Raw genomic sequence first — 12,985 nt, 5'->3', positions numbered from 1 at the left:
TTTGAAAGCATTTGACAAGACAAACTTCTGATTTGTCGGAAGGAATGGTGAAGTGCAGATTGCACGGAGAAGTGGCGGGTGTAAGAGTTTGATCACATGCTGGTGGGCCGATGCGAGCTGCTTTTGCTCCCCCTAGATGGCAAGGCATGTAACAAGGGCGGGCGATTCAAACACTCTTCTGCTGTTGGCTATTCAAACAAGCAAAATATTGTGTTTCTTTGAGTTTTTATTGACTTGTTCACACCTTTCAAGCCACGCGAACAAGAAAAAACTAATTCAGTATAATCGATTCAGCGTCAAATTTATAATTTTTTGTTTCGTGATATAAATAAAGCCCCCATTGAAGCAAAGCATGGACCAACCAAACTTAACTTTGTTTTTACTTTGTTTTAGTCAATATTTCACCGTATACATGTTTGGTATAATTAGGGTCAACTGTATTGCACCAAGGCACTTAACCTTGGTTCCACCAGCTGCAGTAGATGCAGTAGTTTTATTGAGGTAGTCGTTATCACTCGAATGTAGGTACATCATGGCTTTGAAGAACACATGCATGCTGCTGCACATGACGTCGTATGAGAACTGGCGAGATTTCAGAAGTACTGAAGGTTGGGCTTGTTGTTATGAGTTAATTTCTTGTGTAATGGCACAACAGAAAGCAAACAAGTATGAAAAAAGGTAGACACATTAACCGTGGGCTTGTGCTTCTGCTGTGTCTACTTATATTCTTGTTTTCTTTCTGTGGCAACATTGCACCAGAAGTTAAATAGTGAGAGTGCCTGTCTGCATAACCAGGCGGAGAAAAAGCATGGACTGTTGTCACTGTGACTGTGAAAATGCTGTGATCTTTGATATCCATTTAAATTGTAAAGTTGACCCCTCAATGTCCACCATGAGTTCCCCTGGTTATTAATGAGTTCAAACAGAACTATCGGAGCCATTTTAAGGTCCCTCTGCTAGTGTCTTATACTGTGAAAAACTGTCATTTTTGTTGTTCTGCAACTTGCTCTACCCTGTTTTGGAATTTGTGTTGCACACATTGCTGACCTTGTGCTCATTTTGCAGAGACACTGAAAGTGCCTGGAATGTCCTGGAGGTGATGAGGTACGTTTATTGCTGCTTTTGTGGGTGCACTGCCTGGATACTATCCCCTGCCAATACTGCCAAAATTTTCGGAATATTTTATGAATTTAGACTCCTCTGCGATATTACAAATGCTGCATCAAGTTTCAAGAAAAATTAATTCTGTTTGCTAAGTAAGTTTTGAAAGGTCGGGCTGCACAAGATTACAAAAGATTGCTGTGTGTGTGTCCATTCTGTGATCCGTGTCTAATGTCCTGGAAGAACATCAATGAACTTAAATTCTAATTGCATTAACGCAGATAATCATCCCCAAAGAAGGTGTCCTGCCTGATTTTTGGAGAGCAGTGGTGCATTAAGCGAATGGATTGCAGGAATGCACAGCTGGAGCCAACTGCAGACACATTTCACGCACTGCTGGTTGGCTGTGCCGAACGAGGTGACCAGGCGGGCCTGGAGCGAGCACTACGTGAGGCCGACCGAGTCGATACCTTCCTGCCCGATGAACTGCTGTTGGACGTGGTGCGGGTCCTAGCCTGTGCAGGCCACCACAGCATGCTTGATATGGTATGCGGCCGCTTCCTTCCATTGTTAGCTTCCATGTAGTCTCAGTGCGGCACAAGTTCTCTGATGCAGGAGTCAAGGTAGACAACTGGCCGAGTTGGTTTCGAGGCGTAATTGTAGTTTTGCATAAGAAACCCAGGACAACAAAGAAAGGGCGGATTGCACAAGACTTTGGTCACATTCTTTTATTCACGTTTCAGTTCAATCGCAGTCTCTTTTCATTGTCTCAAATTTTATGCGCCGATTACAATGACAAATGCAGGGTTTTGAGGATTGAGTTGTGTAACCCAACAACTCTAAAGGAAATGTGGCACTAATCCGTCTTCCTCCACTGGTTTCCATAATTTCTTGAACGTGAAATAATTTTGCATTGCATTTTGAATTTCAAAAAGTCGTCACGCACCACAGCCAAACTTCTGTAGTTTTTTGGCCAGGTAAATGTCATCGAGGTGGGAAAGCTAAGATGAGGGTTCTTGTTTAAAAAAAAATTCACAGACGATTGCGATATTCTTTGATGCGAAATTTGAGCTCAAGTCTATACGTGTTTTCATTTTGCAATATATTAGCTGGCACAGATAATCTGTCTCATGCGGACATTCCAACTGGAGTGTAGTGTGGCACTTCTGCCTCGCTAAATGGGATATCGTGAGAGGCAGCATGTGGGTGCGATTCAGAGCAGCTGCCATTGGCAGACCTCCGCTTTTGCAGTGCTTTGTTTCCACACAAGTGACTTGCGCTACTCTGGCGCCATATTGTAGCCATCGTCACCGCACAGACCGTCTTGCGTGGCACTACGCTTTTCTTCTCATGCTTTCCTTCCACGAACTGCGAGAGCGGTCCTTTGTTGCGGGGAAGTCGTGCCACCAGATTGTGAGATGCCGTGTGCCAGTTTTGTGAGATGCTTGGCGGCTGTTTGGACGCCGTCCGCTCTTATTATTTGTCCTGGGCCTTATTGTGCGTTCAGAAGCAAAGAAAATGGACTTTTGCCCATATCAGTATAAATCATTTGTCAGCCTCCCCCATAAGAACCAGCAATTTCATAAACACTCGACCCCCAACCTACTTCACACACAAAAAAAATCATAATTTATGTTCAAAACTACTTATTGCACAAGATAATTAATTGGATACTTGAAGTGACCATGTCAAAATACATCAATGATGCAAGTTTGATCAATATGTGCCCATACATAGGAGTTGTTTTTAAGTGGAGTGTCGCACCTCGGTGGACAGAGTGCCCACGACACCCTGGGAGGCCAGAAAGAGTCTCTGTGCTAATGCATCCTTAAAGAGACACTAAAGTGAAAAGTGATTTCTTCTGCATCAGTAAATCACCGTTCTACAACACCAAAAACACCACTCTTACAACAATAAGACGTTTGGTAAGCCAGAAAAAGCGCAAGAACGAAATACGGGTGGCGACGCCTACTTAAGTTCCCGTAGCTGGGGGCTGTGACGTCATGGATTTTGATGGCATCTTCTAGCGCCTACTAATTATTTATAGTGGTACAGATTGAAGCGGTACAGATTCTAAAGGAACCAAATATTAAACATGCCAAGTTTCGGGAACCTTTATTCAGCCAATGCGGCCCAAATGCGAAAACAAACTTTGGAATCCCTGACGTCACGCTGAAGTACCGGCGCTGGCGTTTCGGCGCGAAATTCAAATACTGGTACTTGAACCTTCATTTTCTCATCTAATATTCAAGCTATTTTCTTGAAATGACTGCCTGCAGGGTTCTCAAACAGTGCTTTATTAGTCTAAACTGATTTATTGTTTCCCTTTAGTGTCCCTTTAATGCTGTGCGAGTGTTAGCAACCACTGCGGGTGTTGTGCAGCTGCTGGAAAGGACGCGGCGCCTGGCAGGCTACACCCAGGACTGCATCAATGTGTGCCTGCAGCTGCTGGCGCAAGGCCAGGACGAGGTGGCTTACCGCATGCTCCTCACCATGGATTCGCCGCGCAATGAGTACCACGGAAACTTTTTCGTCAGCCAGATGGTGCGGCGAGGTCTGGTGAGCGACTTGCATACCGTTTTATATTGTCCTCTGATGTTGCGACAAGGTGGGGCTGTTGCTGCAATGAAATTACCTAGTGGTCAAGTTTATTCACTACATGGCCGTGGGAACAACCTGTGGACACTGTCTCCACGCCAGAAACCCCACCTCTCTCCCTTCAGATTCCCACTTAGGAAGGTGCCGAGGAAGACGCTACAGTGACTGGCCTGCTGTGTACTTGTCTCCGTGAATCATGCAAATATTCTGTTAAAATAAATTTCCCACATGGCTTCTTCTGTGCACAATATTTCAGTGGAGCTGCGGGCTTACAGCTTGTCCGTGATGGAGCTCGGACGCAGACATGGCCTGACCACCAGGGGCAAAGGGAAAACCTATTTACAGAATAGCATACATACACGTGTAAAGGTTGCACCTTCTTTTTCGTTTTGTTTTATTCCCTCCCCCCCCTCCTTCCCCTCTTCATTTTGATGAGATGTGGCCTTTACACGGGAGCCAACAATTTTGGTACAAGTTTTTTAGCCATGCATGGCCCTCCTGAGTGCTCCTTACCAAAAGAGTAAATTAAGTTAACATGCGTTATTATTACAATCAAGTTGTTTGTAAGCACCTCTCTCTGTTTGAACCAGCAACATACTTAGTATTTTTTTTAGCCAGCACCGATGTTGTGGCCGGCAGCATGCTTGCTTGACATACTTCACAACCTTTAGCTTGAATGCAGCATCATATGCTGTTCGATGGTTTCTTCTAGCAGCGTGATCTGAAAATACAGCTGGCCAGACTAGCTGTAACTAGGTTGTGTCCTTGTATCTCTCTTTCTCTCTATTTCTTTCTTTTTTTCATATTTTGGGCTGAGATGCTTTGAATGCAATTCTTGCCCTAGTATAAATGGTATTTACTCTATTCGGAGACAAGTGCACGGCGTACCAGTGACCAGCATCATCTTCCTCACCACCAAGCATGTGCTCTCTTTCATCAGTGTTGCCCGGAGCATTGTAAAAACACATTAGCGCTTACTCCTCAAACTTCTGACATTATGTGCTGTGTGAAGGCTAACAGTGTGCCTTGGTGCAGCCCCTGGAACGTGTCCTGCACTACTGCAAGGACCTGCAGAGTCGGGGCCTCAACAGTCGGGCTCTGGTGCGCTGTGCAGAAGTGGCTCTTGCCAATCACTCTGGTGCGTGTTCTCATCTCTGCTGCTCACATTTACAGTGCTTGCTTGATTCTAACAAACACTTCTCTTTCCGGAAAAATTTATTAAAAAATGACATGCACGTTAGGATGGGCAATGTCCAGAACATGGCGGCCACGATGTAATTCCGGCTCCTTCCCTTGTATCTGGCGCACGCATTCAGCAAAAGCATAAACTCCGGGATTAGTTTTTGTTACTCATACAAATCTGTCCCTGGGGTGTGAATTTGGAGTATATAGGGCTGCCTATAGAGTATGAAATGAAAACTTAAATAGTTTGCACAAGGTATTATCATTGGCATTCAAGATTTCTGCTGTCCAAACCAATCCACACATCAGCTGCAGCTTTAAAAGCTGCGATGTTGTCCATGCCCATTTTGTAGGTTCGTTAGGCCTCCATAGTTTGCAAGGTGTTTAAAGAATTCAGTATCTCAAATGCTGTGGACAGTGCTGAAGGTGAGATCCTATGGGCTGTTAATATTATGATGAGGACGCATCGAAACAGCTACAATGAGGTGATCCAAGCAATAAATTTGAATGTGATCACATTATAGGCAGACTGCAGCCACTTCGTAGGTATCCTGACAAAAAAATATGGGCAAATACCAAAGATAGTGCAGCCTGAAAAATGCAGCCTGCAGGTAGTGCTAGAGTATACTAGAATGTTTATGAGTGGCGCGATTGTTCCTTTTTGCCTGAGGCATGTTGTATCGCTGGTATCGACGGTGCCGCAGTCACTAACTATTGAAGGCGCATCGTGGTAAAGCGCAGCACGCGCTGAAGCGTGGCCCCTCTGGAAAGCATGTCTGGCGTCTGAGCAGATGCATGCTCCAGACTAGCCATGGGTAGAGCTGCGGTCTGCTAGGGCTGTTCAATAGCTGGCAATGACAATGCCGCCGCTACGAGCAGTACTTCGCGTGACACACGCGATAAGGCGATGCACGCATGTGTCAGTCGGTGTACTGCCCACTTATTCTAGTTCACTGTAGCAATGCAGTCTAACCTGCGGACTGCAGCTAATCCCAAAGATAGTGCAGCCTGAAAAATGTGAGCCGGTCGTGAAGGCAGCATAGTCTAGCACAGCGCTTCGAAACGCTAGTTGTCACAAGGAAAGAATGCGAGAAACTGGCATGTGGCGCGCATGCCAGACGTTTCAAAGAGTGGCTTTGGTACGAGAGAAGTATGCGTGCGATCGTAGCCTAATCGTTACAGCATTGGGCTACTATGCTGGAAGACAGGTTCTATCACACCATTGGTCACACACTTATATATAGCATTGTAGGCGGACTTCACCTACATTGGGGGTAGCCATCAGAAAACTGTAGGTGTGTCGAGCGTACGGGAGCACGTATCACGTTGTGCATGAAATCGCAAATTTGTAAGACATTCAAGTTATCATCACTTTAATAAATGAGAGTGTACAAGGTCACCCATGACACACATACGCACTGCTGTCGGGCCATCATAGTTATCACAATGTAAGTATGCTGTCGCATACTTGGAGAGTTAGCGGGGCTAAGTTCTAGCCAACTTTTTTTTTTTTCCAAGTAAGAACAAATTGTCACATACTTTCCCTTCTGCAGTGAAAATCTCGTAAGCAAACAGTCAAGGCTATTGCATTTTTCCCTTTGTGGCAGCGAAAACCAGCTGTACGTTACATTTGACAGTGCATCGTAATCGAGTAAATAGAGTATATTCAGCATTGCAGGTTGGTTTGTATTTCATAAAAGCTAGTTGTAGACAAGGAAACAAAAGGCTTAAGTTTACATTGTGTTTGAATAGCCAGATTTTAAGTTGTACCAAATTTAAATCGACATAAAGAAAGGTTAACCGATTCACACATATTGAATTGTTCATGAATCTGAATACTAGGCCTTATAGTTTCTGTTGCAACATGACAATCAAATGGATGAAATGTAGGAGAATATTTCTGTACATGGACTATTCACAAATTAGGATGGCTAAGATGGCAGAAAGGAAGAGTGCACATCATCTGTCTGGTTGTCATCATCCTCCACTTCGTGTAAGCAACACATGATCTCCCCTTTGGGCAGAGCGTCATCTTGGCACGAACTTATGAGACCTTGGTAGAAGAGTATTGTTTGACTCGAGAGATTTTGATTCTATAGACGGTAAAGAAGACAGTGAAGCAGTTTGCAGCAACACTTTATCATAGTCCATATCACTAAGCTGCTGTAAAATTTTATAAGGTTCTATGTTGCACAACAGAAGCTTGTATTTCTAACATATTCTAGAAAAATAGGGTTGGAACTGATTTGAATCATGTTTCAAGGCTTTAACAGTGGGCCCTCTTGTCGTATTTGTCGGTGCATCGTACAACTACAGTGTTCTCTCAATCGCAGAACTGGCCCTGCCGCTTCTGCGAGAGATGCACCAGCAGGTGAGCACTGCGCATTTTCTAACACTTCCTTCTTTTTACCACAATCAGTTTTTCCAAGAACAGAACGCCTCACCCTTTGTCGTTTTCTTATCTGACTCGGCAAGGGAATTTGAGCTTGCCTAGACGTCTGTCTTATAGGTGCAGAATACATGTACAACCTCCTGTTAAATTTTTCTCTTTATTGCTTCCGTAGTAGTATTCAGAAACTGCTGATTTTTAAGCTGTCAGTCCACAGCTGTTTGTCCTGTTTATTTTGTGCTTGCGTGATGCTTGAGACCATCTTGGTATCTCTGCTGAATAAGCCTGAGCTGTTATCTCGTTTAAACTGTACTACATTTATCGAATTCGGCAGCCTATTAGCCGTGGAGGTCATGCCCACATCTACGTTGTTAAATGCCTGCTGATTGTTATGCTTTTTAATGAAGCGTTATTGCAGTCTAATCGGTGTTGATCTTTTGCTTTGTATAAGCTATGTTTGTCATTTTTACCAATGCAGTGCTATGCTAAGACTTGTGTGTGCCCGCCTGCTAGGTCCTTTAATAGACTGCAGCATGTTTCTAAATCAATAAGTAAAAAATTAAAACAAGCCCGGCCTGTCCACTGCAACTTCGCTGTGCAGGGGATGCCACTGCGGACGCACTACTTCTACCCTTTGGTCTTGGCTCAAGGAAGCAATGAACAGGGCATCTACGACGTCATCAAGGCCATGGTGGACCTTGGAGTGGATGCCAACTATGACCTGCTGTCCGAATACGTCTTCCCAGCTGTGAACACCGAGGACGCTGCCACTGTGGTGGAGAAACTAAAGGTGGTTGTTGCGCAGTTTTGCACCGAGTTGCCTTGAGGCTCGTATCAGCAGCTTGTTTTATTGAATTTCAGTTCAAACTGACTTACCGTATTTACACGATTATAAGTCGGCCACGTTTTTAAATTTTGAAAACCTGAAGTGAGGGGGTCGACTTACAATGAAAACCAAAACATGTTACCGGCAAAAAAGCAAGATGCCATCCTTTACGTCGAAGAAACAAATCACTGCGCAGCGGGCTGCAAGTTCAATGTTTCTGAACGGGTGGTGCGAGAGTGGCGACTGCAGCGAAGTGAAATTTTCACCTGTGACGGCAAGTGAAAAATTTCCCATGTGCCGAAGTCTGGACGCTTGCCGGAGCTGTTGGCTAAGCTTGCGGTGTACGTCGCTATGAGTTATCGGTCCCTGCCAGTGAAGTGCGACAATGTCATGAAACAAGCCCGTACCTTGACCTTTTGAGGACTTACTCCGCTGTGAGTACAACGAGTGGCTGGCGGCAAAAGACCGCGAAATTACGCCAACCGGATCTGTTAAAAGAGCCTCCCTGACGGCTGCGTGTGGTTGGGTGCATTCGGCGTGGGCTCCTGTTCCACAAGATGTCGTGGTGCAGTCGTTTGCCAAATGTGAAATCTTGCTGGACGACAACGCGATGTGGGAGCTTAGCAGCAATGACGATGGCAGCACTAGTGAAGAAGAGTATTCCAGTGACCATGTCAGCTACTAATAAATTTTCGTTATCGAATGTGCCCTCGAGTATGCTCATTTTTTTTTCCTGTCACGCAATTTGGGGGAGTCAACTTATATTCGAGTTGACTTACAATCGTGTAATTACGGTACTAATTTGATTGTAATGTGCACCCTGAATTTCATACTAAAAAAAAGAAAAATCTAAATGCGATATTTTTACTTTTCGGTCAGCACAGTTTTATGGTGAGCTAGAGAAATAGCTATATTCCTCTTGCTCTAGAAAAAGAAAATCAACTTTGGTGCTGCGTGTCTATAACAAAACTATTGAATGTTACTTGTTCTTCTGTTGAATATTACTTGCTCTTGTGAGCAGGTCTGTGAGCTTTAGAGAGGTTTGCAGGTTTACAGCGTCATAACAAGGTCACACCCTATGCTAAAATACCTTCATTTTATGGAATATTCACTATAAACACTCACGTTGATAAGTCAAGCATACTCATAATGATCCCAGATACAACAATCTGTCGATTATAACCACCACATTTCATTGCATTTGCAATTTTTCCAACCCTGCCTATTGAAACTAGATCTAGATAGAAAGAACTGTTTTGAAAGTGCCATCCTGTTGCAGCAAAATTTCAGACCTGGTCGCGGTAAAAAGGGGGTGCATGCGAAGTTATCCGGAAAAAAATATTTCATAAATATTGTAATGGGCCTTCCGAAGCACGAAAGCACAATTGTTCTGGAAAAGAATGCTGGGTCAGCGTGAATGTGGCACGACGCACCACTGCCGCCACGCAAAGGTGGTAAGGAGAAGCAGTTTCCACACCCTTTCACTCTTTCTGTCGCTTGTGTCACTGATTTCTGTTGCTTCGTCTGAGTGCTGGTCCTGCCAAATTTTGAACTATGCTACAGCAACTGGTCCAAATTTCTACCCTACTGAAGTTGTCGGGAGGTCGTGGTTTGTTTATGCTTCATTTACAGCATTGGTGATTGCTGGTAATGGCTGGCAATGACATTCTACCTTTACAAACTTCAAACTTTTTCAGCTTAGGTGAAATGTAACTTGTAATGTAACACGAGCCATCACTGAGCTGTTTGTGGCACCCACAGGGCCTGGGTCTGAGTGTGTCTTCTATTGTGAATCCTCTGGTTCTACACCACCTTCAAGCATCGAAGTTGGAGAAGGCTCTCGCCGTCGGTGAGTTTTTGACACTGCTAGTAGCGGAGGGGGGGCAGAGCATCTGCACATCTGTCACATCATTAAGTAGTTTGAACAGGCCCGTGTTGAACAGTTGTTGGCCTCTACTAGGGCATATTAGTAGTATTGTTAATGTGAAATGTTAGGCTTGTGTGAATATTCAATATTTTCAAATGTTCAGTAGACTGTAATGCGATTTGATAATCTCTTTGGCTTGATTTTCAGTGTTTGAAGCAAACTAATATTTAAAAACACAAAGAGAGCAGCCAATGGTGCGTGCATCGGCAGTGTAGAGGGGATGGCATTTCGGCTGATGCTGCACAAGCAGCATAGTGTGACTGGCAGCAAGGGACGCTTGCCTGCGCGCCGTAAACGTCGAACTATAAATGCCCTTTTAGACACATGATTGTGCATTCAAGTTAACAAATCAAATCTGAGCGCTGTACGTGGAAGGAGTCCTGGTGGGAAGCTGTGCTATTTGTGCACCTTAATGCTTGTGGACTAGATGTTGTCAAGCAGGAATGCACAAGTGTAGAAAGGCTGGAGTGAAGCCAGATGTATCTGAAAACTGCATGCGTTGGGTGACAGACAATATGCTCACAGAGACGTTGCTGCAGTTCACGTACGGTGCAGTTACAAGCTTTTATTTTATCCTGCACGTTCTTTGTGGCAAATCCTTCGAATTGGGGGGGAATGTGGCAGCGTTCGTGAAGCTGCACTCAAAGGCAAATCTATTAGTTGAAATGCTATCAGAATAAGGTTGGCCAGCTATATGTGACAACGTGTTTGAGCTATGGAGGGAAAACACAAGGGTGGAGCGTTTGTGTCACTGTGTCAAGTAGTTGTGTGATCGCGTATAGTTTTCAGTTCATGTTTTGATTGTGGTGTAACACTTGTAAAAAAAAAGTCAATTCATGCTTCGAACGAAAGACTAGGCACTCCGTTGTAGTAGTAACAATAATTTCGAGGCCGCACCTTCGTGGCTTTCTCAGCAGCATTTTGCAGTACAGCTTAGAAGCACCTGCACTTTTCTATAAATTGGTGAGAGACACACACGAGGCAAACCTAATCGGTAAAGAATGGTTAACTTGGTCGGCATCTTCCAAGATATTATACTTAGGCATGGCAATCACTGGAGCTACGAATGATTGACAAATACAGAACTACTTGAAAACGAACTCAAGTATATCCGAGAACTCTGGCAGCACTTTGAAATGCCCTATCGATATGCCATAAGTCTCTTTGGTGCGGCTGCAGCGGAGCAGTTTCCAGTGAACCTGGTGCCATCGGTGATAGTACCGTCTCTGGCTGCCTGCTATCGGGACACTCGCCAGGCTGTGCCTGCTGTCAAGGTGAGACTGGGTTTAAAATGTTTCTGTCGCGTCCATTCCTGCAATAGGGCTTGTCCGCCACTTGTCCCTCACGGGCACACAGGATTTGAGTATGGTGGTTTGTCATTTGCTGGAATACTCTGCAGTGAGGGTGCAAGGCAGTGATTGCTGAGCAATTGAACCGTAAATCGTTTGGCAGATCTGTCGAACCGTACATTGCTGAGCATTGGTTTAGTGTCGTGCACTATCACACCCGATTCTGGAATGGAACAAGAACAGCTGAGCGTGTTGGCTTGCGCTTGGTATAAGCTGCGCCGGACGCCTAGCAGCTGCTGCGACAAACTCTTCAGCCACTCTGCTCATTAATGTTTCGTGAGCGTGCCGATAGAGTGCTCATAACTGGATGCAGACGTAAAAGGAAATATATTTTTAATTGTTTCTTTAGCACCATTTGCTCAAGCCCAGCGATGAGGATTGTGCAAAATCAGAGGTTTGTAGCATTCCGCTGACACACTGGCAAAATACCAGTGAGCCAAACAAAACAGTTACCAAGAACATACAAGCCATGAGCTTATTTACTCAGCTGTGAATCTGCAGCAGTTCATTGCAGCCATGGTCAGCTGGCACATTGCATACCACAATCCGGAAGGATAAATTTATGTTTATGCACCACTCTTTTCTTTTTTTCCGCATTTTTGCAGTCCTTTGGAAGGGCCCAATGGTCTGTTGCATTACTCCAACTTACCTGGTAATAACTTCCCCTCTTCTGCTGGGCACTGTTGGCCATGAGGGCAGGCAGTGGTTTCAGCAGTCATGTTTATAACGAAGTAATTTCAACTCCTTGTTCAGCTTCATTACCCCAAAAATTTACTATTATGTGCCAGCAAGGGTTTACCAATTCTCAGGCATTGCTCAGTCTCCCAGGCACTGTTTGATATGTGGTATGATGCTGACATGCTGACATTTTTCGAATTTCTCACAGCTGCTGTCCATGACACTGCAAGGCCCTGAGGCCACTGCTACAGGGGCAAGCCGTACAGGTAAGCCTCCGCTTAAAGCGGCACTAAAGCATTTCTTGAACGCAGTGACAAAGCATTCCCAATCTGTCGACAAGGCTGCGGTGAGCATGCAAGCCAGGTTTTGTTCAGCTTCGTGGAGTAGGGAGCGTACAATTCCCCATAACACAGTGGCCTACCAGCCTTGCTGATGTCTTGTTTCTCTTACCTTTTGGCTTACCTGGGGCACCACCCTCTTCTCTGTTGAACTAATTTATAATGGCAACTGAACTTTCGGATGCTGCTTGGTGTGTCTGTCAATTTTTCAGACTGATCCACATGTGCAATGTCGCAATCACGAAGGCCGTGAACAAAATTGCCCCCATTCAGGCATTCGAGTTACTGTATGTGCTAGTATCCTGTGCCTTCACTTTTGTTGCCAGGGTGATTCGCTGGCTTTCTGTACGGCTGCTGCGTTTCATCACCTCAGCGCCGAACTGCAACATCAGTCGCCAACTCGCAATGCAGTGACTCTAGTTAGGCATTGCGGAAGTAGCGATACAAGGTAGATAGAGATATCATAAGAAGCCAACAAACACTGACACCAAGGACAACATAGGGGAAATTACTTTTGCTTAATAAATGAAAAAAATAAATGATAAATAAATGGAAATGAAAGTGGATGAAAAAACAACTTGCCGCAGGTGGAGAACG

The 12,985-nt window shown here is 44.7% G+C and overlaps 1 protein-coding gene across 1 annotated transcript in view; it reads left to right on the top strand.

The window, feature by feature from the left end:
• The window catches only part of bsf (bicoid stability factor), a 69,386-nt gene that overhangs the window by 23,188 nt on the left and 33,213 nt on the right, over window positions 1-12,985 (top strand). The window contains exons 6-14 of the mRNA XM_065424749.2: window positions 1,066-1,104; window positions 1,455-1,647; window positions 3,484-3,660; window positions 4,735-4,837; window positions 7,215-7,252; window positions 7,872-8,060; window positions 9,858-9,945; window positions 11,203-11,297; window positions 12,259-12,316. Coding sequence (XP_065280821.2) covers window positions 1,066-1,104; window positions 1,455-1,647; window positions 3,484-3,660; window positions 4,735-4,837; window positions 7,215-7,252; window positions 7,872-8,060; window positions 9,858-9,945; window positions 11,203-11,297; window positions 12,259-12,316 — 980 coding nt within the window. The remainder of the gene's footprint in view (window positions 1-1,065; window positions 1,105-1,454; window positions 1,648-3,483; window positions 3,661-4,734; window positions 4,838-7,214; window positions 7,253-7,871; window positions 8,061-9,857; window positions 9,946-11,202; window positions 11,298-12,258; window positions 12,317-12,985) is intronic.

This window comes from Dermacentor albipictus, chromosome 7 (genome assembly GCF_038994185.2).
Source record: "Dermacentor albipictus isolate Rhodes 1998 colony chromosome 7, USDA_Dalb.pri_finalv2, whole genome shotgun sequence".
NCBI classification, from domain to species: domain Eukaryota; kingdom Metazoa; phylum Arthropoda; class Arachnida; order Ixodida; family Ixodidae; genus Dermacentor; species Dermacentor albipictus.
Note: the sequence above shows the minus strand (reverse complement) of the source record. Positions and strands in the feature narration are given on the sequence as shown.